Below are 27,507 nucleotides of genomic sequence, written 5' to 3'. Positions count from 1 at the left end.
AAAAAAAAATTTTATTCTCAATAAAAGGAAAATGAAAATTACACTATGCAAAGTGCTCTTTTGAACGATTTCAAATAAGACTAATAATTTTTAGAATAATTTACGGTATAGTTTTTGAAATTCAATAAAATTATTTATAATTTAATTTTTATATTTTTAATAATAAATAATTTAGTCTCTAAATTTTTATTTTATTAATAAAATAATTATTTTATTAAATTTATCGTTATTGAATTATTAATTAAAAAATGAACTCAAATTAAAAAGATTAAATTATTTTAAATATTAAAATTATAAAAATTAAATTATTATAAATTATTAAAATTAAAAAGATTAAACTATAAAAAAATAAAATTTAAAAGACTATATTATTATATAAATTTTAATGGAAGAATTATTTTATTATAGGATGAAAAGTTAACTATTAAATTATTTTTCATTAAAATAATAAGAATTAAATTATGAATTTTATTAAATTTTGAAGACTATATTATAAATTTTCCAAAGTTTTAATAGTTGCAATGTCAACATTAAACTTTCAATTTTCTAAGGCTTCGTTTAAGATTATGGTTAGTAGAGATGATTACAATTTAATTTAAAATTAGATGGATTCAGATTGGAATTATATACCTCAAATTGATCAATATGATTTCTAAAAAAATGTTCAACATTTAACTAAAATCTATTTTAACTTGAAAATCTACCTTAACTTGAATTTCAAGTTAAAATTACTAAAAAATAATTTGAATTTTAACTTGTTAGGAAGATCATCAATGTAACGTGGAGTGAGTTGTGGATTAGTTTGTGAAATGTTTCGGTTTCTCCAAAAATGAAAGATTTCTGTTGAAGAGCTTTACGTACAAAAGATAACTTAAGGCAAAATGGTGTGGATTTGAAAACTAGATATCTTTGTGCCATGAAAATGAAAGTGTCAATTATATTTTATTGTCCTGTGTCCAAAGAAGTTTGGAGGTTAGGGAAAGTGAGAGATTTGCGGTTTAATGATAATTTTTTTAATTTTTTACTGTAGATTTTAAAATTTTAAAACAAGGTTCGGAAAATTTTTGTAATGGTCTGTACATGAAGATTATAGTCAGCAAGAAATTCATTATTATGGAACCAGGTGCAAAATTCAGCGGCTCACTTGTGAAAGACGTCATGCATCATATTTTGAATTGGGAAACTGCTCAACATGCTGGTATTTTGCATGGAAATATCACTACTACTTTATATTAGAGCATGAACTTGTTTTATTCAACCCTGCTCGTGATCCTGAAACCATTTCTCTCCAAATTCATGCGTCATCTTCAAGTTTGGACAATTTCAGTTGGTTTTGTCAAGTTAATGGGGTTTTGTTTCAAGTTCAAAATTTTATTGGCTATGGTTTTATTTTGAAAAACTCTGAGAGTATATTTCAATGTGGTGTTTTTGATTTCTCGGAACGTAATGGTACGCCGGTAATTATTGAAATTTTAGCTCTTCGTCACTGTTTGCTCTTTGCGATGGAATTTTTGTATTTTAATGGCTGTATTATTATGAACTGTTTGCAAGTGGTTCAAATTTTTCAGTCTCCGCATTTAGATTTTTCTAAACTGGATTTGATTTTAAATGATCATAAATCTTTATTAGACTCTGATATTCTGTTAAATGGGTTCGTGATCATACCACCCCTCATATTTTAACTAAAGAATTTATTTGATATGATTATTTTTCTATTTGATATAATATCTCTTTTTATTTAATAAAATTTTATTAATACAATCAATAATTTTACTTTAAAAAAAATTACTAGAAAAAAATATAATTATTAATTGAATTTGAACTACATCAAAATGAAATTGACATGAATGGACACTTAATTATTATTATTATTATTATTATCAAAACTATATTATTATTATTATTATTATTATTATTATAATTGGTCAATTAATAATTTCATTTATTATATATATATATATATATAATAAGCAAATATAAACTGACCAACTATAAGCACAATAGTCAAAATCAAAGCCAAGAAAGCTTTGCTTTTCATAGGCAAAAAAAAAAAGTCTCCAAATATAGAAAATACCTAACGATTCTCAAAGCCAATGCCAACGTGGCACGTTATGTTTCGGAACTATAAATTTATAATTGGTTCAAAAATTGGCTACAAATAGAAAGGGTGTGGCAAACGAAGAGTTCTTGAAGAGATTTTCCGGCGACGGATGGTGTGGTTCTCTCGCGCTCCCGTTGCTTTTCGTCTTCCCTGAATGCCTTCATCAGCGTTCAGGGTATTTCTATGTCTCCTCTTCTAATTTTTGTTTGCGCACTGCAAGAAAATGAATGAACAAGGAACCAAATTGTTTATTTTTCTCATTTTATATGGCTATTTGATGAAAAAAAAATTTAGGAAAAGAAAGTATCAATGTAACATTATCTTTTTCTTTCCCTGTTCAATTTATTGACGTTATTTTGTTATTGCTTTCCAGAAAATTGTGGCGATTTACGTGCGGAGGAGCGAGGGATTAACGGGTGATCTATCTAGTTTTATTGTATTGATGATTTTCTCCGTGTTTTTTTAATTTAAAAAAAAAATACAAATTTTGATATTTTATTATTTTGGAGGAATGATATTCAGGTGATGATGGATCTAAATGAAATGGTAGTGTGAGACTAAATTTTGTGGGTCTTACTTGAGTTGAAAGAAATGAATCCTGCGCTTGACTTTTGTCATATGAGTGCCACTATTGGGTAAGCAAGTCACTTGCTGCTGCATTTTCTTTTCGTCGCCTTTTATTTCCTAGATTATGATTGCACCCATGAGAATTTTTTGACTCAATCTGTTTGTAATATGATTAGATTCTCCCTTAATTAGTTCGAGTCTCCAATTTGCAATTATTACAATTGTACCAATAAATTCCCTATGATGAACATTTATAAAAAGGAGTATGGGATTTTTTTTTATGTTCACAAGAAAGAATATTCATGCAATTGGAATTGATTTTTTAAACCAATGGCCTTGGTGGAAGCATGCACGGTGTTATTGGTCAGTGATCTTTATTTTATGCCTTGTATGTATATGCAGAAATGAGATGGCTAATCTCCCATGGAAAGACTAGATCTCAGGGATCCTCTGAGAAGAAGTGCCTTTGGCATGCCATTGTTACCATTCTCTTCTGCATGAGATTCTTAAAAATGGCGGTAGCCATTGATCAACATCATGGATTCAGGCCGTTTAATCGATCTCAGAGATGCAGACTCCAATCCTTTACTTATCTAGATAACAACATTGCTGAAATTAGCCAAACCAATCTTAACCATTCCTTAAAACAAGCATTTGAAGTTGCTAATTTTCACCGAAGCTTCTCTAGTCCGTGCTTACCCCTGGCCACTAGATTGGAAGACAAGCTTGATGCCAACCCAACAGTTGAAATTGTTGGTGGCCATAGAGCACCTAGAGTGCGTGCTCTTGTTGTTGAGGTTGCCATAGCTATAGCATCTGGTATTGATCTCATGCCAGTATCAAGCGGGCTAGGTGGTGCTTACTTCATACGCAACAAGAGTGGTGATAATATTGCAGTCACAAAGCCAATTGATGAAGTTGGTGGATTGATGCTAGGCCATTCTGGAATGAAACGTTCAGTTCGAGTTGGTGGGACTGGAATTCGGGAAGTAGCTGCGTATCTTCTTGATCATGATGGTTTTGCTGGAGTTCCTCCAACAGCCTTAGTCAAAATCAATCATATTGGGTTTCATATAAATAATGGTGCTGGTGGTACCACTGTATCAGATCCACCTTCTAAGGTTGCCTCACTCCAACATTTCGTTGATCACGATTTTGACGCAGGGGAATTAGGCCCTTCTGGCTTCTCAGTTGCTTCAGTTCATCAAATTGGAATTTTTGATGTCAGGCTCCTAAATCTTGACAGACACGCTGGAAATATTCTAGTCAAGAAGAATGATCATCAAGAAAATGGTGCAATTGGGGTAGTTGATCTTGTGCCTATAGACCATGGTCTTTGCCTACCAGAATGGCTCGATGATCCTTACTTTGAATGGCTGCATTGGCCTCAGGCATCGGTTGCCTTTTCAGAGTCTGAATTGGAATACATACACAATCTTGATCCTTTCAAAGACGCAGAGCTCTTAAGGTCTGAGCTTCCTTCTTTAGGAGAATCATCTATCCGAGTTCTTATCCTTTGCACTATTTTCTTGAAGCAAGCTGCTTCTGTAGGACTTTGCCTTGCTGATATAGGTGAAATGATGACTCGTGAGTTCTGTGGCGGAGAGGAAAATTTAAGTGTGCTAGAGAATCTTTGTGCAAAAGCAAAGGCAAGTTTGGTTACTAAATCCAATGATGAGGACATTTATGACAATTATGACGATGACGATGATGAGAATAGTGAGAAAAATCTACCAAAAAAAGAAGAGGTTACTATATTTGAATTTGATGATGAAAGTGAAAACATTTTGAATGAGGTTTCTGACGTCCCTCAACATGTACAATTTCCTCCTAAGATGGCTAGCTTCTCAAAAAATCCGAGGTTTTCATCCATAAGATCGATGCCTAAACTGCAAGATGCAGCAGCGTCACCTCCCCTAAGCAAGCAAGATGACTACGAAGATGGTAATACACATCATAAGCACACATACATCACGAAAGAAAATAGTGATAATGATAGCGGAGATGGTATCAAAGTAGGGGGTTTGACAAGGAGCATCAGTTGCGCTCTACACAATTATAACAGTGAAATTGAAGGCATTTCTCTTGGAGACATGAGTGGAAGTGAATGGAAATTATTCTTGGAGTGCTTTGGTATGCTTTTGCCTGAGGCTTTTGAAGGTGCTAAGTGCATGGGCTCAAAGCAAAGGTTGGGAACTTCTTGCAAGTTCTGAGCAAGGAATGTTCCAAAGAAATCAACATACCACAAATGAGTAACAGGTACTTGCTTGAATCTATTCTGATTTTGGAGTAATTTGTATATTGTTCATATCAACTTGGTAATAGGTTGTAGATAAATACTTAGGATGGAAAAGGGATTGGCAGGTAGCCATCCTTTCCATTTCATTTCTAACTCTGTTTTTTCTCCTATTTTCATTTCCTTTTTTTCCGTCTAATTTATCACTGTATTGTATAATCAACTTGCATGCACATGATCTTGTAAAAAATATATGATCAAAATTGTAAATGCTATTACTTTAATTAATTTCATTATTCATTATATTGCGTACAAAGATCAAATACATTCTTTCTATTTTTAAATTTTATGAAAATACTCTTTTCACACTTTAAAAGAGCTCAAAATTTCATATGTAATTTTTTAAAAATAAAACATCAGGAGGGCAAAAATGTATTTAGCCTTGCACATCCTTAATACAAATCGTTTATATAACAGTAAGTCTAATAATATTTTAAATGAATATGGATGATGGAATTAAAGTATACATATAGTTAAAATAATTTGAAAAATACTAAATTCTTTTAGATATTGAAAACACCTTTTGAATTTTTGAAATTGACGCTTCAATCCAACATTTTAAAGTTTGGTCAAGAATTCCACTCGATTAAACTTAAAAGAGTATTTTATAATTTAGTTTTGAGATATGACCAAAGTTTCAGATTTATTATTCTCCAAATAATTAATATAAATATTAAAATTTTATGAACTAAACTTCCATAAAAGATAAGAAAATATGATAAATTAGCTAGTTAAAAGTGAATTATAATATAAAAATTATTTTATTAACAAAAACATATGGTTGAGGTTAGTTTTGGGAAGAAGGAAAATAGGATATTACAAATTATTAAACATAAATAAATAACCCAAATAATTGAACTGCGCACGTGCACGTGGATGGAACCCAACAAAGCATCAAGTGGCTGGATCGCAGATGGGTAAGCGAGCCGAAGGTGGAGGAAGATGAAGAAAGAAAGCTACCTTTGCACTTGAGATTCCTTAAACAAGGAAGATAAATTTCCATTACTAATCAAATGATACATGGAGAAACGATCCACTGAAACAAAATCTAGAAATTAATCGCTCAATCTCTCCGGTAAACGCCCACTCTCCTTCTCTTGAGTCGACGCTATTTTCTCCAGATTGAAAGATCCGAATTTGGGAGTGAATTGGGTAGAATTTCCACTCAATTTGGTGTCGAAAGTGAAGGAGAAATTCTGATTTGATTTCGAAATTTCTTCAATTTTCTCAAGTGCTGACGGGCAGATTTTCCTCCTTTTGCTGATTGTGTCTTCTTCTGAGTTGGCTTCGTTCTTGGTTTTGTGGGTGGTGGAGGTGAGGAGCAGTGGTGGGTCTTCGCCGGAATCTTGAGTTTTGGAAGGTGTTTGTGTTGTTGCGGTGTCTGTTTGTGCCATTTCCTCGTTGAAAGGGGGCGTGGAGCAGTGAGTGTGAAGGAAAAAGACTTTTGGTTGGGGCGGCTGTGCGTTATTACATAATGAGAAATTACAAGATGAGGCATTGATTTGTTCATGAAATTAAACAATCATTTCCATTTCCCCTGTTAGCAATTGGCAATTATATGGTAACACAGAAGCAAACCAGATTCTTTTGTTGTGTTGTTAAGAGTTTAATCCCAGTAAAATTTAAATTTTGAAAAATTAGGAGACATAATATTAATTTTAATAAAATTCAAAAATTAAAAAAATAATAAATATTAATAGAGAATGTGACAGACAGTCATATCTTAAAGTAAATTTATGATAAATTAATTAAAAAAATATTCAAATTGGTGAGTGAACTAAATATTATAAGCGATTATCAATGATTAGTAGAATGTATATGTTGAATCTAATAAAAATGAATTAATAGTTTTTTAAAAAATTATTTTGTAATAAATCTCAACGATAAGTAATTAAGATTTTTGAATACTATGCCAATGCAGTAGGACTTATTACTGAATATTTCGATAAATGAGAATCCCAGTTTTCACATTTTGAGTGGACAGAATGTATAAATTTTTTAATTATAAATATATTATCGCTTAAATTAATAAATTTGAACCAATACTAAGTTATATCACTATGATATAAATTATATATATATATATTTACGTTTTGATTTTAGTTTTTATTAAAGATCAAATATTGTAATTCTAACCTTTTTAAGGTTTATAATCTATTCTTATTTAAAAATTAATGACAATAAATTATATAATTTGAAATTTATTTCAACAAAACTTATTTTTTAAAAGAAATAAATTTTATTTTTACTTGGGTTAAAAAAAAAACATATGATAGGAATAAAACTTACTAAAGATGTTATTCTTATTTTTATCATTACATTACCTTTTTTTTTCTTTTTATCTTGAAACTTCTTTCCAAACAATAAGGTATTAAATATTATCAATAATTTGATATAATAAAGGTTCTACATTGAATCATATTCATATTCTCTGTTTAGCGTAGTTTATTTTATAGTAAAAAATTTTAAATAAATTCTTATAAAATTATATATGATTTCATTTTATTTAAAAATTAAAATTATGTAAGTTAACTCTAAATAAATAAAAAAATGAATTTTTTTTAAAATTATTTATTCTAAATATGAGGATTATGAATGGATACAAATTCTATGAAATTGATATTTTTAATCTTCTTTTTTAAGAAAAAGGATTGAATTAAGTACGTCCATATTAATATATAATCAATAACTTAAAAAAATATTATTTATACGAATACATAGCCCTCTCAGTCTCACACCCTTAATAGTTTAGTCCCCAATACTCCTTTCCTCAAAACAAAAAAAATTCTACAAAAGCAAAAAATTGCCTGTTCACTTCTCAGCTTCCTTCTCATCCTTGGGCAAAACTCGGTTGGCCTGTTTCACAATTCAGAGCGCAATGACAGTGAGCATCAGAGACTACCAAATCACCTACGATATCACCTTCTTCACGGACCAGATCCACACTCTAGTCACCAACACTCCCTCCCTCGTCGACCAATGGATTACCGAAACCCAACAACTACTTCACCAAAACCCTACCATCGTTGGCCTAGATGTCGAGTGGCGTCCCAACGACCGCTATACCAAGAACCGAATCGCCACTCTACAGCTTTGCATTGATCACAGATGCCTCATTTTTCAGCTCATACATTCCCCATTTATCCCACAATCTCTTGTCGAATTTCTTCTCAGTAAGAATTTCGTGTTTGTGGGGGTTGAAATTGGGAATGACGTTGAAAAGCTGGTGGAGGATTATGGGTTGAGTGTGAGAAACACAGTGGATTTGAGGAACTTGGCTGCGGAGAAGCTAGGAATTAGGAAGAATGCTGGGTTGAAGAATTTGGCCAAGGAAGTGTTGGGGAAGGAAATTAATAAGCCCGAGATAGTCACAAGGAGTGAATGGGACAATCAATGGCTTACTTCTGATCAGGTTCAGTATGCTTGTCTTGATGCCTTTGTGTCTTCTGAAATCGGCAGGAGATTGAATTCTTCTTCTTCTTCTTCTTCTTCTGCTTCTGCTTCTGCTTCTTCTTCTGCTTCTGCTTCTGCTTCTTCTTCTGCTTCTGCGCTGCTGCGGCTGCTGCTGCGGCGGCTGCGGCTGCTGCTGCGGCTGCTGCTGCTGCTGCTGCTGCTGCTGCTGCTGCTGCTGCTGCTGCTTGAGGACTAATTGCTTAAAATTTCCATGCTGCTTTCTCTGGAAAGCTTGTGAACTTTGGATACTTCTCAAATTTTCTGTTTGGCTTGTGTTTTGTTTGCTGTTGTGGAGATGATCATTGCAGTCAAATAAATAAAAAATATGTTGAAATGGATCCAAAAGGCCTATTATTACGCATTTATAATTTGCATTATTGCTCATGGAAAAGATATTATGAACTTGCTCTGCTTAAACCCTCCAAATTTTAATCTTTATCATTAATGAGAAGCTTGCATTCCCATCAGATCTATCATTGGCAGGATGAAAATCTATTTGATTTTAGAAAGACTGTCTCATTGGTTCAATGCATTAATGCAGTTATTATTGAGAAATAAAAGTTTATGACATCCAATCACCTGTACCAATTGCAATATTAGCCGCAGAAATAGCAACTCCCATTATTTTCCTTTGACAACAAACATCGGCCTTGTTTGTTCTATTCTTTTATTGGAAAAAATAACTAAAAAGAAAAGGAAAAAGATTCCTTAACTCTTAAGCTAGGAATCAAATCATATATGATTTCATTTTATTCATATTCTCTGCTTAGCATAATTTGTTTTATAATAAAAAATTTTAAATAAATTCTTATAAAATCATTTTTTATTCCCTTTTATTTAAAAATTAAAATTTTGTAAGTTAACTCTAAATAAAAAAATGAATTTTTTTTAAAATTATTTATTCTAAATATGAGGATTATGAATGGATACAAATTCTATGAAATTGATATTTCTAATCTTCTATTTTAAGAAAAAGGATTGAATTATTAAGAGGAATGGAAAACGTTTTAATCCTTTTCTCAATTCAAATCGATTCTGAAATCAAACCTAATTGTAATTGGGTCTCTAATTATAATATACTTCCACTCATATACATATAAAGCCACTTTTACTTAAACTTTGTCCAAGAGAAGTTAGAGCAGGTTAAAGTTTTTTAAAATGTGATTTTATACAATTATATTTCATGCATTTTGTAGATTTTAATAATTTTTTTTTATTTGAGAGAAAAATAAGGTTTTTTAAATATTTAATACTCAAAATTTTAAAATTTCTAAAAAACTTGGGTTATTAAGTACATCCATCTTAATATATAATCAATAACTTAAAAAATTATTATTTATACGAATACATAGCCCTCTCACACCCTTAATAGTTTAGTCCCCAATACTCCTTTCCTCAAAACAAAAAAAATTCTACAAAAGCAAAAAATTGCCTGTTCACTTCTCAGCTTCCTTTTCATCCTTGGGGAAAACTCGGTTGGCCTGTTTCACAATTTAGAGCACAATGACAGTGAGCATCATAGACTACCAACTCACCAACGACACACACAATCTCTACGATATCACCTTCTTCACGGACCAGATCCACACTCTAGTCACCAACACTCCCTCCCTCGTCGACCAATGGATTACCGAAACTCAACAACTACTTCACCAAAACCCTACCATCGTTGGCCTAGATGTCGAGTGGCGTCCCAATTTCAACCGCCATATCGAGAACCCAATCGCCACTCTACAGCTCTGCATTGATCACAAATGCCTCATTTTTCAGCTCATATATTCCCCAACTATCCCACAATCTCTTGTGGAATTTCTTCTCAGTGAGAATTTCTTGTTTGTGGGCGTTGGAATTGGTAGTGACGTTGAAAAGCTGGTGGAGGATTATGGGTTGAGTGTGAGAAACACAGTGGATTTGAGGAACTTGGCTGCGGAGAAGCTAGGAATGCGGGAGCTGAAGAATGCTGGGTTGAAGAATTTGGTCAAGGAAGTGTTGGGGAAGGAAATTAATAAGCCCAAGAGAGTCACAATGAGTAGATGGGACAATCCATGGCTTACTCCTGATCAGGTTCAGTATGCTTGTCTTGATGCCTTTGTGTCTTCTGAAATCTGCAGGAGATTGAATTCTTCTTCTGCTGCTGCTGCTACTGCTACTGCTACTGCCGGAGCTTCTACTTGAGGGGGTTTTTGAAAGTGGGTTTTGGTTAGGACTAATTGCTTAAAATTTCCATGCTGGTTTCTCTGGAAAGCTTGTGAACTTTGGATACTTCTCAAATTTTCTGTTTGGCTTGTGTTTTGTTTGCTGTTGTGGAGATGATCATTGCAGTCAAATAAATAAAAAAATATGTTGAAATGGATCAAAAGGCCTATTATTATGCATTTATAAATTGCATTATTGCTTATGGAAAAGATATTATGAACTTGCTCGGCTTAAACCCTCCAAATTTTAGTCTTTTATCATTAATGAGAAGCTTGCATTCCCATCAGATCTATCATTGGCAGGATGACAATCTATTTGATTTTAGAAAGACTGTCTCATTGTTTCAATGCATTAATGCAGTTATTATTGAGAAATAAAAGTTTATGACATCCAATCACCTGTACCAATTGCAATACTCCCATTATTTTCCTTTTACAACAAACATCGGCCTTGTTTGTTCTATTCTTTTCTTTGGAAAAAATAACTAAAAAGAAAAGGGAAAAGATTCCTTAACTCTTAAGTTAGGATACTAAATCAGTGTCACGAAAATGCAACATCAAGAAAAAAAAAATTATTGAATGATAACCTCACACGTCACATCCTTTATCAGAAAACTGTCATGAAAAAAGATGTATAACTTGGAACCTGCAGTGGCTCCATTAGAGTCTAACACCGATGACAAGTGAAAAGCATGTGCCTTAGTTGATTAATTCACGGCTATTGCAGCGCCCCATCTTCTTAGGAACAGCACCTCCATCTTACACAGTGAATTCCATATTGTCTCCAAAAAATATTGTAATAACCTTCAATAGTAATCCGTAACCTTGGAAAAAAAAGATTCAGCACTGCAAACTTCAGAGCCTTTAGTTGTAACACTGATTAACCTCTCTCACAAGCTTATCCATAAATTGACATTTCTTGTCAAATCCCCAGCCAGGGTTGCTCTGCATTGAAAAATTTTGCGAAAACATCAATTTTCCGCATGGAATCTCAAAATCACACAGCATCAGTGTTGCATCCTTAGAAAATCTTCACCAATTTTTAACTTCAATAGAATTTGTTCAAATCTCAATAGGTCCCTTTGGATATACGAAAATTTGAAATGGAGCATTTGAAGTTGACATCATATTGGTGTTCTTATGATTTTACATTCAAAATATAAATCCAAATTAAATTTTTTTCAGATACAGAACTATCCAGATAGATCCTAGGACAAAATACACATCCATATCCGCACCATATATACACACACAATGCAGCACAAGCATTCGACTGGCAGTTAATCAGATATGAAATCCAAGATAGAGAATATAAATTCAATAAAATAATGCACCACCACTAGAGATTGTCCCAGGCTGCTGCTCAGTTGGCGCTCAATTGACATTCCTAAACTTTGACCATTCGCAGTGTCGTGCATGCTTAAGGCTAAGGTTGCATTATTCTGGCGCTCAATATGATACATTTTTCCTTTTTTTCCCCCAAAAAAATCTGACTTTTGCACATTTTAAAATTCTTCTAATATTTTATGTTTATTGGTTCCGGTAGTGAATTTTGACATTAGTAACAATTGTCTTCATTTTAAACGATGTTTGACTTCTCAAAAGAAAAAAAAAAGAAAAAAAAAGAGCACTATGTTTCAGAACAAAACTAGGGAGGAAAGAGAATTATGAAAGGGAAATACTGAGCAAGAAGCTGCTCTAAGAGTAGTAGAATTAGAATTTTATCCTTCACCTTCTCCAAAAAAAAATTAAAAATTACATGAATGTAGAAGGATAAAATTGTAATTAAAGTATTTAATAGATTGTCCTCCCAATTTGGAGAGAAATTGAAAAGTTGACCCATGATTTATTTTCCGCTCAATATTTCCTTCCCCCTACTTTTTTCATCTTTTGCAAAAAAAGGAAATAGTAGAAAATAAGGTTATTTTCTACATTATGTCCTTTTTTTTTCCTTGTTTGCAAACATAGCATTAGTTAGGAAGGGTATGTGCATCTGTATAGATTAGTGTTAAAAGAATACATTCCATTCGATTAGTGTTAAAGGCGTACATTCCATCTGATTCCTACCCTATTATACTCTCCAATTATATATTATAGCATACCAAATACTCCAAATTACTTTCTAGCGTCACCAAACATAAAAGTGTTCTATAGAGAAAGCTGACTAAGCTAAAGAATATATCATACTCTTTAGGGTGAAGGAAAAAAAAAATCAAAGTTACATCAGCCCCAAACACATAAAAAAATAATTTGATCTCTCAAGGGGGGGCCCAATAAATCTTAACAAAAGAATTTGAAGGCTGTCATTAAATCTGTCACAATCATTGAGCAATATACAGTGCCTCATGAAATTTGTCTCCAAGTGCGTATAACACCAACAAACCAGTAATGTCACTAATTTATGCCCAATATACAACACCTTAGAAGCAGATTTATTGAAGGTTTTCAAAAACTGCTTAAGCAAGCTATTTCATCATCACATCTCCGACACTTGTCCATGCTGTACTCGTGTCAACACGACCCTTCATGGGATATCCATAAAGTTCGACACATATTAAGACCCTCAAACACTTGAGCGGCATATTCAAGCATAGTTAACAGCTTTTCTCTCAAGATGAAGAGCATGTATTTAAATAAAAATAATTATTTGATTGTATTTTTTATAATATATTTGGTTATATTTGATTATCTATTTAGACTATAATATTATTACTATATGACTTTATATTTCTTTTTCTAATTTATTGTATATATCATAATGTATCCAAGCACCCGTATTTAAATTTATATCCATATCCCCATATTTTTTGGGTAGAAAGTTGACAAGTCCGATATAAAGATATACACCCATTTCTAACACCCGTATCCAAGTCCAAGTAACATAGAAATAAAATATTGAATCATGAAGAGATTAAGATCTAACCTGAAGAGAAAGAACTGCACGATCAGCAAACTGCATTACAGAAGCAGGGGCATTTGCAGGAATAGTTTTGGCCACTCTTTCTAACTCTTCTTGTTGTCTCTTTGCTGTAATTCTATCAGGTCCACTGTAATAATCAACTATCTCTTTCAATAATGCTACATTCTTCATTGTTTCTTCAACAACCTCCTGGTATATTGAAAAGATCAAAGAGATAAGAACTAAGATATGGCAAACACTGCAGCTGCTATACACAAACTTCCTTGTGTCACAGATACAACAAAGTTTTGAAACCAAAACAAATTTCCTTACTTCCATTCTAGTTCTCTACCTAGGTACATGTTTAACAGGGGAAAACTATCAAAAGTTACTTTGTTAATTATAATTGCCATGAGATCTAATATCTAGGTCCACTACTGTCAGAGAAAGCCTGCTACATGGGAAAACTTGATTATCAGTTCCTCACCATGTTCAGTAGAGTAGAAACATCAAAAAACCACTAAAACACAAAAAAAATGGCAGCTCTTGCGTCCTCCAATGAAACATAAGACGAACTCGCAACAAAGGTTGAGGTTCCAAACAAATCAAAATGTTAAATTTGTAGCTACTAAACTGAGTTCTAACATTTTATTATACAAATAAATGACACAGGAATTAAAATCTAATGCAATAACAATAAAGGGCCTAGAAGCTCATTGGCAATGATCCATAGTGACCAATCCATGCATCAATGGACTAGAAAACATAACAACAGAATGGGGCTAACAAATCAGCTCATAAGCACAAGAGAAGTTAGTAGAAAAAGCCAATTTGATAACAAAATAAATTGTAAAACCTGCTACTCTAAGGATTCCTAGACATTTTTCTTTTGTGAGTTGCTCTCATTAGTTGACAAAAGAAAACACGTTCAGGAAGTTGACAACAAGCCTCAGTAAAAAGGTCATATGTATTGAAACTTCCGTATCTAGAACAACAAAGTCATGTAAAATTAACGCATTATTAAAAAGCTTGAAACAAATATTTTTGTACAAATGTCTGACTTTTTACATTTCAACATTAATGCCATATAATTTGAGCCTTCATTGGATAAATCTAAACAAAAATGTAGGCATTGCAAATAAAATATTCACTGTTTGTGCTCAGTCAACTGGAATATCCGGGGAAGAGGGGGGCTTCCAGAAAAAGAAAAAAGAAAACAGCAGAGACAATTTTTGCTGAAAGTAGGCAGGAATGGACATTAAAAGGAAGCTTATGCACGATCAAAGCAATATTATAATTTTCAATATATAAAAGTACAAGTATCAAGTAAAACTAGCTTTTATGCAAATTAAATAAATTAACATAAAGATACGCTTCAAAATTTGTTCAAGTTTGTGTGGCCATATCAATGAGCTCATACATAAAAAGTAATTGCAATTACCTTCCACTCTTCTTGACTTTGGATTCCTTCATACGCCATTATGAAAGGTTTCACCTTCTCCAGCATATCCCGAAGAGGCATAGGCGGCTTTTCATCAATATCTGGGTTTTGATCAAACTCCCCCATCAAGTACTCAGGCTCGAACTCAATCTACAACTCAGAATAAAAATCACCCAATAATCCCCAATCCATTTACAAAAATAACCCAAAGTAAGACAATTCACTCAATAATTCCCAATCCATTTACAAAAATAATCCGAAAATAAATACCACAAAATAATCACCAATCCCTTCACCGAAAAAAAAAAGCTTTCAAAAACGATATCTTAATTAAACTACTTAGTTCATAAAAATTTATCCATATATGTATGTCCCGACAAATTATCCAATAAAGAAGCATGGGTGTAATCAGTTCCCATAATAGCAATAAGTTATAATGTTGGGACGAATTGAATCGATTGAGCCATGGTCTGATTAGCCTTTGTTATTTCTTATAATTTTTTCTTTCTTTCTAAACAATCAAAAGAGTATTGCAGATAGGAACTGATACACATCGTCAAATAACTCTCACCATATAATTCGTATGCAAGGCATCAAAATAGGCATCTTCCATAGGCGAAGGCAGTACTTTCCCACTCATCTCTTCAAACCCTTCAATCAACTTGTTCATGTTCTCAACACCAACACTTTCCGCCAGTTTCTCCCCATCAGCATTGTCCCCTAAGAAGAGACCTGCTGCGAACCCTCCCTCCGAATCCTCCTCCTTCTCTCTTCGCTCCCACTGCCCCCTCCCCCTTCCTCTGCCTCTCCCTCTACCTCTACCTCCAGCAAATCCACCTCGCGCCCGGAAAGGCCCAACGCCCCTTCCACTTCCATCCCCCTCATGGATAGTTTTAGGCTGCATACGGGCCTGAGCTGGCTCAGCTTCTTCTCCAATGGTCCTGGGCTTGGGTCTAGGACGAACCCGGAGATGCCGGTTCTCTTCCTTCTGCGGAGCAGGCACGGCAGGATGATCTGTTTTTCCACGACCAACGCCAGATAGTGCAGATTGTACGCTGGATGGCAGATTTGGCTCACCTGACTGAGTGAACTGCGTCTTGGGAGGTACTGACTGAGTGAACTGCAGTTTAGGAGGTACTGACTCGCGCTTTGACTCATTGGGTCTATTCAGTTCCGGTTCGATAATGCCTCCGCCTCGGCCACGTCCCGTGCCGGACTGAGATGCTTTTAACGATGATATGAAGTCGAAAAACGCAGGAGGAGTTGGAGAAGAATTACTAGGTATACCACGGCCATGACCAAATCCACCTGGTGGTGGTTCTCGAGAGTCAGGTTTTGAATTATCAGCATCAGGCTTGCCTGGTGCCCTTGCACTGAAATCGAATTGACCAGAATCTCCGCCACCGCCGCGGCCACCGCCGCGGCCACGGCCGCGACCTGAGGAGCCTGAGGAAGTGGAGAAGGGAGAAGACGATAGAAAAAGGGCGCGTCCGGCGGAGGGATTCGATAGTACATTAGAGAATCGTCTTCCTACTGGGTTTCCTCTCATTTGGATCGACGATAATGTGAAAGAAAATACAGTTTCCCGGCGGAGGAATATGATTTTTGAAGGGGTTAGGGTTTTGAGTTTTTCTGGAACGCTAAGCGACGTCGTTTTTCAGAGAAAATGATCAAATTAGTCAATCGAGCCAAGCTTCGAGAGGTTTAAATTTGATGTATTAACGCTAGGGCAGTAGACGGTTTTTGAATCAAAATGGAAAATTTTGATAGTGTAGGATTTCAACAGTATCAAACTGAATTTTTAAACTATTTGATTTTAATTTTGATTTTTTTATCAATAATTGTATTAAAATTAATATATTTTTTTAAATAATTTATAATGATATATTTATATATCATATAATTTTAATAAAATTATATATATATAATTATAAATATTATTTAATTATTAAATATTTTTTTATTATTTATTTAACTAATTTAATTAGTTAATTATAATTTTTTATTTAAATAGATTATATATATAATATATACATTATTTTTTTATTAATAGAATTATACTGCATGTATGTTTTTAAAATAATTAAACTAATTGTTATTATTATCTATAAATATATAATAGTAATATTTAATCATTATACATTTTAAGTTTATAATGATATAATTTAATTAATTAATTAATTAAAATTTATGTGTATAATTATTTTAATATTAATTGAATTTATAATAATAAAATATAAATTATTAAAATAATTATATAAAATTAATGTGTATATATATTTATAATTGATGTATATATTTATAATTGTTATTAGCAGTTAGATATTTTATTATTTAATTTTTATATTATAAAAAATTTATTAATTAATTTATTAATTTTATAAAAATATTTATCGATTAATATATTTATATGGAAAATATTATTTTTATACAATAATTAATTATTAAAATTAATATATCTATTAATTATTAGACTTTTTAAAAAAAATTTAAGGACGTATTTTAAAACATAAATACTAAATAATGGAGTTTTGATTAAATAATAAATTTTTTATTTTTAAAATAATTTATATAAAGACAAATTTTTAGAAATTGAGTTTTGAATTGCTGACAAGCAATTCTAAAGAGTTTAAATGATAACTTACTTTTAATTAGATATATTTACGAATCATTCATTTATGAATTTAAATGTTAAATACTAACAAAATTAATTTTATCTATTTTTTGAATTTACTTAAAACTAAATTAAATTAAATTTATTTAAAAAACAAACCACGTGAAACTGAAAATTTATAGATTTAATATAATGGTAAATGAATTTTAATTAAATTTGAAATATCTCATATTTTATATTTTTATATTTTAATTTTTAATTAAAAAAATATATACATCCAAACTACACAAATAAAAATTCGTGCAGACTACCATTAATTTTGATAAGAAATTCATAATTAATTATTTATTTTATAAATATAAAAATTATTTTTTTATTATTCATAGCACATCTCTAAAATTTTTATGGTCTGATCTCTCATTTAAATTTATATATCAGAATAAATAAATTATTAATATAGTAATTCATTTGATTGGCTAATGACGTCTGTTCCGAATTTTGTCCTTTTTTGTAAATTTTATTATTTTCTTAGAACAACTATACAATATATTAATTTGCAAGCGAAAGAAAAAAAAAACCTTGGAAAATATTTTATTCTAGTACAGCCTCAATTGTTGCAAGGAAAAAAATGGTTTAAAAGATTGATTAATTACTTCATAATTTTCATGAAAAGTGTTTCTAATTATTTTATAATTTCTAACAAGAGTATTACTTTCTTTCATATTTTTAATTTTGTATAAATATAACTTAAATTTTATAATAATTTTTTTTAGTTAAAAGTTTAAAATTTTATATAACAGTTAATTGAACTCTTGAATAAACTTTGAGAACATTTAAGTTTCTAAAGTTTTAAATTGACTAAATATTCTCAGATTTACAAAGAAATATGATTATGTATATATTTGACTGTATGGACTCAATAAATTATATTAAAATTATTTAAATAAGAATAAATTTCTTAAATAAATTTAATTATTTACATAAAATTTATGTATTTATATTATAAATCCATCTATGAATTGTTTGACGGGTATATAGATTTTGCTGAATGAATTTGATTTGAAATTTTAATTTAATTTTCTGAGCTATTTTTCTCTAGGTTCATGGATTTGTACCATGCAATGCAAATGATTTTTTTAAATATAATATTAAATCAATAGTATCACATTGACTCTAATTCCTAATATTTCAATTGCATCTCTAGTGTTAGCCAATTTAATCTTTAATCAAAATCTCTTTTATTTGTTAGATAAAGAGAGTTTTTTTTATTGGTCGGATAGTTCTTGAAACACTAATTTTATTTTTCTGTCAATTTTCTTAATTAAAAAAAATTATTGAAATAATAGGTCTCGGTTTCGTACAGCTTTTTTTGCCCTTTTTAGATAGGACGAGCTCTCCCTTTCCTCGTCATGACATGGATGTATTTTGTTCCCGAATGAAAATGTACATAATTTTTATGACTTTGTTATTTCACGAGGGAAGTGTTGTTGATCAAAAAGTTGTGCTCGACTCCAGAGCATATGTCTTAACACGATCGAAGAATAGTATATAGTATATCATTCCCTTTCAGAAGCATCCAACTCTTTTTTCTCCGTGTGATCTAGTTGCATGTACCTTCATCATCCATCTCATTTTCCTACTTTGCTATGAAGATCCCTTTGTCCTTTAACTTGCGATTTCTCTTTGAACTTCTGATTGTGATTAGTTTCAGCTCATGAGGAAGAGAAATCCCTTCTTTTGTTGCCGAAGAATGCTGATTCTTACACAAGAGCAACATGTTTGTTTTTGGATTAATCGGGTTGGAGAGTTGGGTTCGGGTAGAGTTATAGGTTTTGATGTTTAGTTGGATCCTTTAGAGTCCTCAAACCTTACTTTTGAAATATTTGTTCTAAGTAGACCTTGAATCTGTCTATAAAAGCTTTGGACTCTCTTATAATATGCAATCTTGATATGGCTTTTTAATGAAATTCTTTTATTTATTTTTAAATATTTGATAAGCGGAGAAATAAGCCAAAATTAATATTAATAAACAATATAGACACTAATTATAATTATACATGAGTTTGGCATGATGATAAGTAATTTAAATTTAATTTTAAGAGAATTTAGCTTTAGCTCTCCCTAGTAAAATTTAAAGAGTTTAAATTTGATTTATTAAAATTTTTACAGCCAGTTGAACTTGAGTTTTAGTCGTTTCAAATTCGAAGCGAATATTAAAAAATTTAAACTTGACTCTGTAAATAAATTTAGATGAGTCTAATTTTTATCGAGATTAATTTCGAATAGTCACAAATAATTTAATTTGTTTATATGTATAATGAGTTTTACTCTAAAATTAATAAATTTAAAATTAAGTAATTTTAGTTACATAAGTATATTTATAAATTAGATTATAAACTTATAAATATAAATTTTTAAATTTTAACAATTCAAATATATATAAATTTTCAAAGTGTAATTAAATTATATAGAGTTAAATTTAAAAAAATTTAAATTTGACTAATAAAAATATATGTATGATTTGAATTTATTTCTCTTATGATAATAATCTCAACTTATTTAACGAGATTTTTCATGAATATATTCGCGAGCATGGTCATGAACTTTAAAATGAGTCGAGCTCACGAGTTTTAACGAGTCGAATACTATAAAATTTAAATTTAATAATTTATTAAATAAACCTAAAAATTAAATTTAAATTTAACTCATTTAAAAATTGAGTTGAATTTAATCGAATTTTTATCAAAGCCAATCACAAATAACTCATATACAGTTTAATTCATTTACAACCTCAATCACTTGTCATATAAACAAAAGAGAATATTTGCTCGTGGGCCTTTGAGCGTGATTAAGTCTATTAAAAAACTTAAGAGGGTCTAATTGATATCAAATTTTATTTAAGGGTTCAATTAACTATTAGTGAAAAATTCAGGGGCTAATTTGGATCTTTAGCCAATTTACTAATACTAGGGGTGTTTTCGTCCCATCAAAGTCTGGGTGGCTTAGCCGAAAGGACACCGCTTTAAAAATCGTCGGTTTCTTGCTTAGCACCCAAAACGTATTCTCTCTGGTGTTCTCGGCGGAGCATAACTATATTAAACCGTCGGATTACTTCTTCTGAGTTTCAGGTAATGGCGTCATCGGCAATGGTCCTCGACCCCAAATCTGCACCAGAGCTTCCTCCGTCGATCCCAGCAGTGGGATCCGACCTCCAGAAAGCCTTTGCGGACCTTTCCAATGGCGATGAAGACGACCTCTACAGCCGACTTAAATCCCTTCAGCGTCAGCTCGAGTTTATTGATATTCAAGAAGAGTATGTTAAAGACGAGCAGAAGAATTTGAAACGTGAGCTCCTTCGTGCCCAGGAAGAGGTCAAGCGGATCCAATCGGTTCCGCTCGTCATCGGTCAGTTCATGGAAATGGTCGACCAGAACAATGGTATCGTGGGCTCCACCACTGGCTCTAATTACTATGTGAGAATTCTTAGCACCATTAATAGGGAGCTTCTGAAGCCCTCTGCTTCAGTCGCTCTTCACCGGCATTCCAATGCCCTTGTGGATGTGTTGCCTCCTGAGGCTGATTCCAGTATTTCTCTGCTCAGCCAGTCCGAGAAACCTGATGTCACATACAATGTAAGCCAATTTTCATAGATTTTTCTTAATTATTATTTTCTAGCAGTGAATTAGGGTTTTGCTGTTGCTAAACTTCCTGGTTCGGTGATTGTGCAATTAGAAATTTTACAGTACAGTTAGGCGTTAGCTTTTGGAACAGTGACTTGTCTGGTCTTGGGTTTTGGAAATCTTTTATGTTTTCTGTATTATGTTGCAATAGATTAAAATATGTTGCTAGAGGGGTTTGTTGAAGGAACGTGTTTTCTTAGTTGTAGGCCAAGACAGTCAGCTCTTTATGTTGTTATCTTTTTTTCTTTGTTTGTTAAAATATTTTTGTTGTCTGGGATTAGTAATTGGATAGAAAATTTTCTGGCTGGCCTGTTAGAAATTAATTCTTCGTGATTTTGAGCTTTTGGGATTATCAGCTACTGGAGAATGGTGATGCTTGCTTACTAGCAAATTTTGTATTGGTGTGTGTTGCTTTTCTGTGCTGTTAGTGGCTGCTGATGGAAAAAAGTCTCAGGAATTTATTGGGAGTAGAGAAACTTGGATTTTTGGAGTTTGTTGGGTCCTAGTTAATCCCAAATTATATGGCATATTTATTGCCCTGGTGGAATATTGCAAGATTGTTGTTTAAAAAAGAATAAGAAACAGCAATTGGTCATCACATGGATATAGTTGTATTAAATAAGAATAAACAAAAATTATTATAGAATGTCTTCAATAATCTGAAATAAAGTTATTGACTAATGAATCACCGGAAAACCAGGTAAAAAGAGAGGCTCATTTTGCCAGTAACAAATTGGTAGTTTATGATCATCCAAGTAATTTTGCACTAATTTCTAAATGGCATTGCCTAATAGACCTTGTTTTGGTTGCATTCCTCTGCTTAGAATGGTAATAACATAAGGAGGCTACCTCCTAATACATTGTTCAATGAGTTAGAAAGTAATTGGGAAAGTTGATTGGTAACCCCTTTTACAGCCAGTGACCCTTGTTGGGTTAAACCTTTGCTTTCTTGCTTTGTAATCCAAATATTGGTAAGGTGATGTAAACCTCACCCACCCCAAGAATATATAATTTTTGTGAAATTCCACCCATGTGAAATTGCTATTGGTATTTCAAGCATATCTTGATTTTACATTTTCATTAATTCTCTATTTCTTTTCCAATGTTTTTTATAGGATCAATCCCTTTCATTCTTGACTGTGCTGGGGTCATTTTGTACACTTCTATTATCAGCAATTTCTGAAATAATTATTTGTTTTTTTTTTGTGAATATTGCAAGAAGATTGTTGTTTCAAAAATTATCCTACTCAATCGATAAGTAGTTGCTGTAAGGTTTGTATTATAATACATTCTTCAATGACTCTTGTTTCTTCTATTCTATTCTTTTCATTTTGGAAGGACATTGGAGGATGCGACATTCAAAAGCAGGAAATTCGTGAAGCAGTGGAGTTGCCACTGACTCACCATGAACTGTACAAACAAATTGGAATAGATCCCCCTCGTGGTGTCTTGCTTTATGGCCCTCCTGGTACTGGGAAAACCATGCTTGCTAAGGCTGTTGCTAATCATACAACTGCGGCTTTTATTAGAGTTGTTGGCTCCGAGTTTGTTCAAAAGTATTTGGGAGAGGTATGTTTTAAAGGTTCACTTCTTGTTTTATTTTATTTTATTTTGAAGTGTTTTAAGAGAAGCTGGGCATACCTGATCTTTTGCACAGCCTGTGGTGAGGGAGGCCTCATGCGCTGAGGTCTTTTCCCCCTCTCTCCCTCTCTATCCCACTCTCCCGCTTTTATGTGATGGTAAAGTTATGAGATAGCTAAGCATTCTCATCTCATTTAATTGTGTATTTTAGGACTTAATGTTGCAACTTTTATAGGGTTGAAAAGTTGTTGGCACGTATAGTCATTAAATCTATTAACCATGTTTGGATGAAATGTATGACCATCATTAACTATTTTTGGGAGATGAGGGATTCTTGTTAACCTAATAATTGTTAACTGTGTTTGGTACAAAGGTTAAAAATGACATGTTTTTAGCAATTTTAAATGTATTCCGTATTAGTTTACCATTTATAATTACCCAATTAAGATGTATTTCTTAGGAAGTAATTTTGCAATTGGGAACTCTCTCTGTCTCCCTCTCTCTCTCTCTTGTTGAGAATCGAACAATCACACAATCTAAAAATAAGTACGAAAATAAATTAACACACAGATTTAACGTGGTTCACCAATTTGGCTACGTCCACAACGGTTAGGGTTTTTTTATTTCTCTATGAGTTTTGGAATAGAATATACTAAGAGAATATTATATATTTATATGTCCAGGGAAAATACAAAAAGATAAAATAGTTCTCAAAAAAATTTGGCTTGGGGGCTCTGGCTACGAACCCCCACACCCCCCGGCCAACTCAGCCAATCCAGTGCGGAGTTGGATCCACAACAGTGGGGCATAGTTAACAATCCATAATATATTATTAGACTCCATATCTTAACATCTATATATATATAAAATAAAATTACTAACCAAGAAATACATCTTAATTGGGTAACTATATATACATATATATAGACAGAGAGAGAGAGTACCCAATTGCAATAAAGAACTCCTCTTTTCTCCTCTATTTATAACTCCAACTTCAACAATGAAGAAAGTGATTCAAGAAGGTAACAATAGGAAAAATTCTATAGATGACAACTTGCATCAAATGAACCAATCCCAAGTCAAAATCTCGAAGAAATAAGTTACATGAAATGATTACTTTTAACAGTCTGTATAAGGTAATGAAGGAGATATATATCTGTTATTTTTTTCTTTATTTTAAGGTGAATTAAAGATTAGAAATCTGTTAGAGATAGTGCTGATCAAGATATTGGGAGAAGAATGAAGTGGAATATTTTTAACCAAAGGTAGTCATGAACTAATTATTCAGCATGTTTGGTAGTAAAGATCAACTGGTTAAGCTTTAACTATAATATACTAAAACACTGTTAATCGAGATAAATCGCTAGTGGAGTAACACATAGCCCCGATAATCCCAAGGCAACTGCTTTTATTGGAGGAAGAATTGTGTGCTTTTCGATGGCATTTAATGTACTTATGCTGTGGATTTGGATAACAATGACATAGTATTATTGGTTCGTTACTCTGCTTGGCAGATGACTTTGTTTATTTTGTTTAGATTTGTATTGCTCTATAATAATCTCTGCTTTCTTTACTTCAGGGGCCCCGTATGGTTCGTGATGTTTTTCGCCTTGCTAAGGAGAATGCCCCAGCAATTATTTTCATTGATGAGGTTGATGCTATAGCTACTGCTAGGTTTGATGCTCAAACTGGGGCTGACAGAGAAGTTCAACGAATCTTGATGGAACTTCTGAATCAGGTATGAGTTTATTGAGCTTCTATGGTATAGAACATTATCCTCAGAGTCTTTATGTGAAATCATGGTATTGCAAGTAGATTTAGTTTGTGTATGATCCATAATCAGCTCCTTCACATATGATCATTTTACTACAGATGGATGGGTTCGACCAGACAGTGAATGTTAAGGTAATAATGGCAACAAATCGTGCAGACACTTTGGACCCTGCACTACTTCGTCCTGGAAGACTTGACCGAAAAATTGAATTTCCATTGCCTGATAGACGGCAAAAGAGGCTTGTTTTCCAGGTAATTTATTTGTTATTCAATGTTGCAATTATGTGTTAAGTTGCTTGGAGCTTCTAAACTCTGTTATATTTAGATCTCTTCAGAGGGTTTGAAAGACGTTTCTATTATCTAATTATTGTATAATTTGTTGGTTCTCATTGCACATTAAATGGACATAAAGGGTTTTGTTTTTCCCCTGGCACAGGTTTGCACCTCTAAAATGAATCTCAGTGATGAGGTAGACTTGGAGGATTATGTTTCTCGGCCAGACAAAATCAGTGCCGCAGAGGTTTGTTGTTACTCGTTATGTTATTCGTTTTGCTTTTCATACAGTAGCACCTTTTTTTAATCTTCATTCTACAGGTTTTTGTTGCTGTATTTTCTTTTATTGGGTTTCTTTGACCCAGCTCCTTTCAGATTCAAGTTCAATGACTTGCAGCGGAAAAAACATACTGAAGTTTAATGAATTACTGTGGAAAAATCATAGAAGTATATCAGAAACTAAAACCTGGGCTACTTTTGATTTTCTTGAAGTTAACATTATATAGATACTGCGTTCTTAACTTTCTTGTAAGAAAGTGAAACATAGAATTATACCTTCACTTTTAACCCAAATTCGATTGTCGAACAAAGTAAGCGAAGCAAGTATATAGTTGGCGTGGTGATGCCGTTATTTGGGCCATTTGCAAACGGGTTTAGGTTGCTCATGGCCGAGGAATTTTTCAAAAGTTAGGCTGCTTGTCAATGAGATAAATAAGGTGTGATTTGATCCAACGTTTGAAATAACTAGTATAAAAATTCTAATGGCATGACATTTTGCAGATTGCAGCAATTTGCCAGGAAGCAGGCATGCATGCGGTTCGGAAGAACAGGTATGTCATACTCCCCAAGGACTTTGAGAAAGGTTACAGAACCAATGTGAAGAAGCCCGATACCGACTTTGAATTCTACAAATGAAGAGTGAAGCACTTGCTGAAAAAATTTGAATTTGCTCTTGAATGTGATTCTATATGGGATAGGCAGTTGCTGGAGATTCACCCGTTTTTGAGTCCTTGCAACTTGCTTGATAGCTCATAGGAACAGATATAGTGTCATGAACAGTTCCTCCTTTTCCTATGTGGGTGTTTTCTATGGATTCCTCATATGCCACATTATCTAACTTCAACTCATTCTGTTTTCCCCTTTACATGTTTTATGCGCCTCTATCAACACAAATTCTCTCTTCTCCCTCTTCTGTATATGAGGAATGAAAAATACAAATCATAACGGAGTAATTCTCACAGAAAATGTATGAATTGTTTAAATGGCATTTAGGTTAATTAAATCTGAAATAATTTAACAAACTTTGATAATGAATTTTTCATTGCGTATAAAATAATTGTTAATTTTTCCAACATTGAAAGTGAAAAGAGTAAAGATTGAACTTTTGTTCATCATAGATACTAATGAGACGTAGCTTAAGTTAAATTTATTGATTTGGATTTGATTTCAAATAATTTGAATGATGAAAATTTATTTATATAAATAATTTACAACTATTATTAGAGAAAATTTTATCATAAGGTTATGCTTTTTTAACCGATGAATTTAATATTTTCTCTATCATATAAAATTAGATTATTTTTATTTCTACATATATAATATTTTATTATTGTTGCTTAATTTCTTTATATATAATATTTTATTATTTTTTATAAACAATAATAATAATAATATATTTTATTAACTAAAACACATGTTCATTTAAAAACTACTGATAAAAAATTTATTAATATTGCTTTTGTAATATTATTTATAAGGATGTACATGAATAGAGTATCCGCGAAAATTAAACTATACGAATCTGATTTATATTAGTAATATTCGAATCCGTTCTGAACCCGATTAAAAATTAATTTAAACTATCTGAATCCGTCCCAAACTCGATAAATATTATCCGAATAAAATCCGAATTTGTTTAATCTTATATATTTTAATTAATAATTTATATAAAAAATATTTTTTATTAATAATTTTCATTTAAAAAATTTAATATTTTGAAAGAATATTTAAATTTAAAATTTTAAATAAAAATATATAAAAAAATTTTATAAATATTATTGTAAAATGTATTTTTTATATTAAATTAATTATTTATATAAACGGATTCGGATAGTGAGTACCCGGTACATAAAATCCGAATCCGATCTAAACTCGCAACGGATATTATTTTTAAAATCCGAACTCATCCCAAACTCGATTATAACTATCCAAATCCATTCTATTAGGGTTCGATCGGATACCCAAAAATACCCGATCCGTTACCATCCCTAATTATTTATATCAGCTTATTTGATTAAAAAAATCAACAACTAAAAAATAGATATAAAAAATCGCGTACATAAAATTCATTCGTCACTCTGAGGTAAATAAAAAAATTTTTTTTAACTAACATGAAGAAAGAAAAAATAAAGATTGAAAAAGAAGATTGAAAAAGAAAACATGAAAACAAAATAAGAAATTATTTATTTTTCAAAAAATAGAAAAAAACATATTGAAATATTATGAAATAGTAAAACTTGATTTAAGAATAAAGGTACATAAGAACTTGCTAAAAGACATAATATGTAATATTTAACGAAACTATGCATTTGTGCTTAGCCGATCATTATATTTCTCAATACATATTAATGTTAT

At 31.9% G+C, this 27,507-nt stretch overlaps 5 protein-coding genes across 5 annotated transcripts; 4 read left to right on the top strand and 1 right to left on the bottom strand.

Annotated features, from left to right (window-relative positions):
• Positions 1-2,170: 2,170 nt before the first annotated feature.
• LOC110621637 (phosphatidylinositol 4-kinase gamma 8) lies at positions 2,171-5,170 on the top strand. The gene is made up of 4 exons (XM_021765905.2): positions 2,171-2,276; positions 2,475-2,517; positions 2,624-2,736; positions 3,071-5,170. The coding sequence occupies exon 4, from the start codon at positions 3,073-3,075 to the stop codon at positions 4,879-4,881; it is 1,809 nt and encodes a 602-aa protein (XP_021621597.1). The 5' UTR covers positions 2,171-2,276; positions 2,475-2,517; positions 2,624-2,736; positions 3,071-3,072; the 3' UTR covers positions 4,882-5,170.
• A 2,482-nt stretch (positions 5,171-7,652) lies between these two features.
• LOC110620339 (Werner Syndrome-like exonuclease) lies at positions 7,653-8,755 on the top strand. Its single transcript, XM_021764035.2, has one exon. The coding sequence runs from the start codon at positions 7,843-7,845 to the stop codon at positions 8,611-8,613; it is 771 nt and encodes a 256-aa protein (XP_021619727.1). The 5' UTR covers positions 7,653-7,842; the 3' UTR covers positions 8,614-8,755.
• Positions 8,756-9,764: 1,009 nt separating this feature from the next.
• Positions 9,765-10,780, top strand: LOC110620340 (Werner Syndrome-like exonuclease). Its single transcript, XM_021764036.2, has one exon. The coding sequence runs from the start codon at positions 9,921-9,923 to the stop codon at positions 10,590-10,592; it is 672 nt and encodes a 223-aa protein (XP_021619728.1). The 5' UTR covers positions 9,765-9,920; the 3' UTR covers positions 10,593-10,780.
• A 318-nt stretch (positions 10,781-11,098) lies between these two features.
• LOC110620338 lies at positions 11,099-16,659 on the bottom strand. The gene is made up of 4 exons (XM_021764034.2): positions 15,524-16,659; positions 14,953-15,102; positions 13,536-13,721; positions 11,099-11,557 (listed from the first exon to the last, which is right to left on the bottom strand). Exons 1-4 carry the CDS (start codon positions 16,499-16,501, stop codon positions 11,477-11,479), a joined length of 1,395 nt encoding a protein of 464 aa, XP_021619726.1. The 5' UTR covers positions 16,502-16,659; the 3' UTR covers positions 11,099-11,476.
• Positions 16,660-20,601: 3,942 nt separating this feature from the next.
• On the top strand, positions 20,602-26,017 carry LOC110621135 (26S proteasome regulatory subunit 6B homolog). Its single transcript, XM_021765233.2, has 6 exons — positions 20,602-21,198; positions 22,585-22,815; positions 24,407-24,565; positions 24,700-24,852; positions 25,037-25,120; positions 25,654-26,017. Exons 1-6 carry the CDS (start codon positions 20,698-20,700, stop codon positions 25,786-25,788), a joined length of 1,263 nt encoding a protein of 420 aa, XP_021620925.1. The 5' UTR covers positions 20,602-20,697; the 3' UTR covers positions 25,789-26,017.
• The last annotated feature ends 1,490 nt before the right edge of the window (positions 26,018-27,507 follow it).

The sequence above is a fragment of the Manihot esculenta genome, chromosome 8 (genome assembly GCF_001659605.2).
Source record: "Manihot esculenta cultivar AM560-2 chromosome 8, M.esculenta_v8, whole genome shotgun sequence".
Lineage (NCBI taxonomy): Eukaryota > Viridiplantae > Streptophyta > Magnoliopsida > Malpighiales > Euphorbiaceae > Manihot > Manihot esculenta.
Note: the sequence above shows the minus strand (reverse complement) of the source record. Positions and strands in the feature narration are given on the sequence as shown.

Coding starts and splice junctions, on each gene's coding strand:
- LOC110621637 (XM_021765905.2), top strand. CDS start 3,073: ATGAGATGGCTAATCTCCCATGGAAAGACTAGATCTCAGGGATCCTCT.
- LOC110620339 (XM_021764035.2), top strand. CDS start 7,843: ATGACAGTGAGCATCAGAGACTACCAAATCACCTACGATATCACCTTC.
- LOC110620340 (XM_021764036.2), top strand. CDS start 9,921: ATGACAGTGAGCATCATAGACTACCAACTCACCAACGACACACACAAT.
- LOC110620338 (XM_021764034.2), bottom strand. CDS start 16,501: ATGAGAGGAAACCCAGTAGGAAGACGATTCTCTAATGTACTATCGAAT. Junction 15,103..15,523: donor CCTTGCATACGAATTATATG/GTGAGAGTTATT, acceptor TCTGAGTTGTAG/ATTGAGTTCGAGCCTGAGTA. Junction 11,558..13,535: donor GTGCAGTTCTTTCTCTTCAG/GTTAGATCTTAA, acceptor TTTTCAATGCAG/AGCAACCCTGGCTGGGGATT.
- LOC110621135 (XM_021765233.2), top strand. CDS start 20,698: ATGGCGTCATCGGCAATGGTCCTCGACCCCAAATCTGCACCAGAGCTT. Junction 22,816..24,406: donor TTCAAAAGTATTTGGGAGAG/GTATGTTTTAAA, acceptor TCTTTACTTCAG/GGGCCCCGTATGGTTCGTGA. Junction 25,121..25,653: donor ACAAAATCAGTGCCGCAGAG/GTTTGTTGTTAC, acceptor GACATTTTGCAG/ATTGCAGCAATTTGCCAGGA.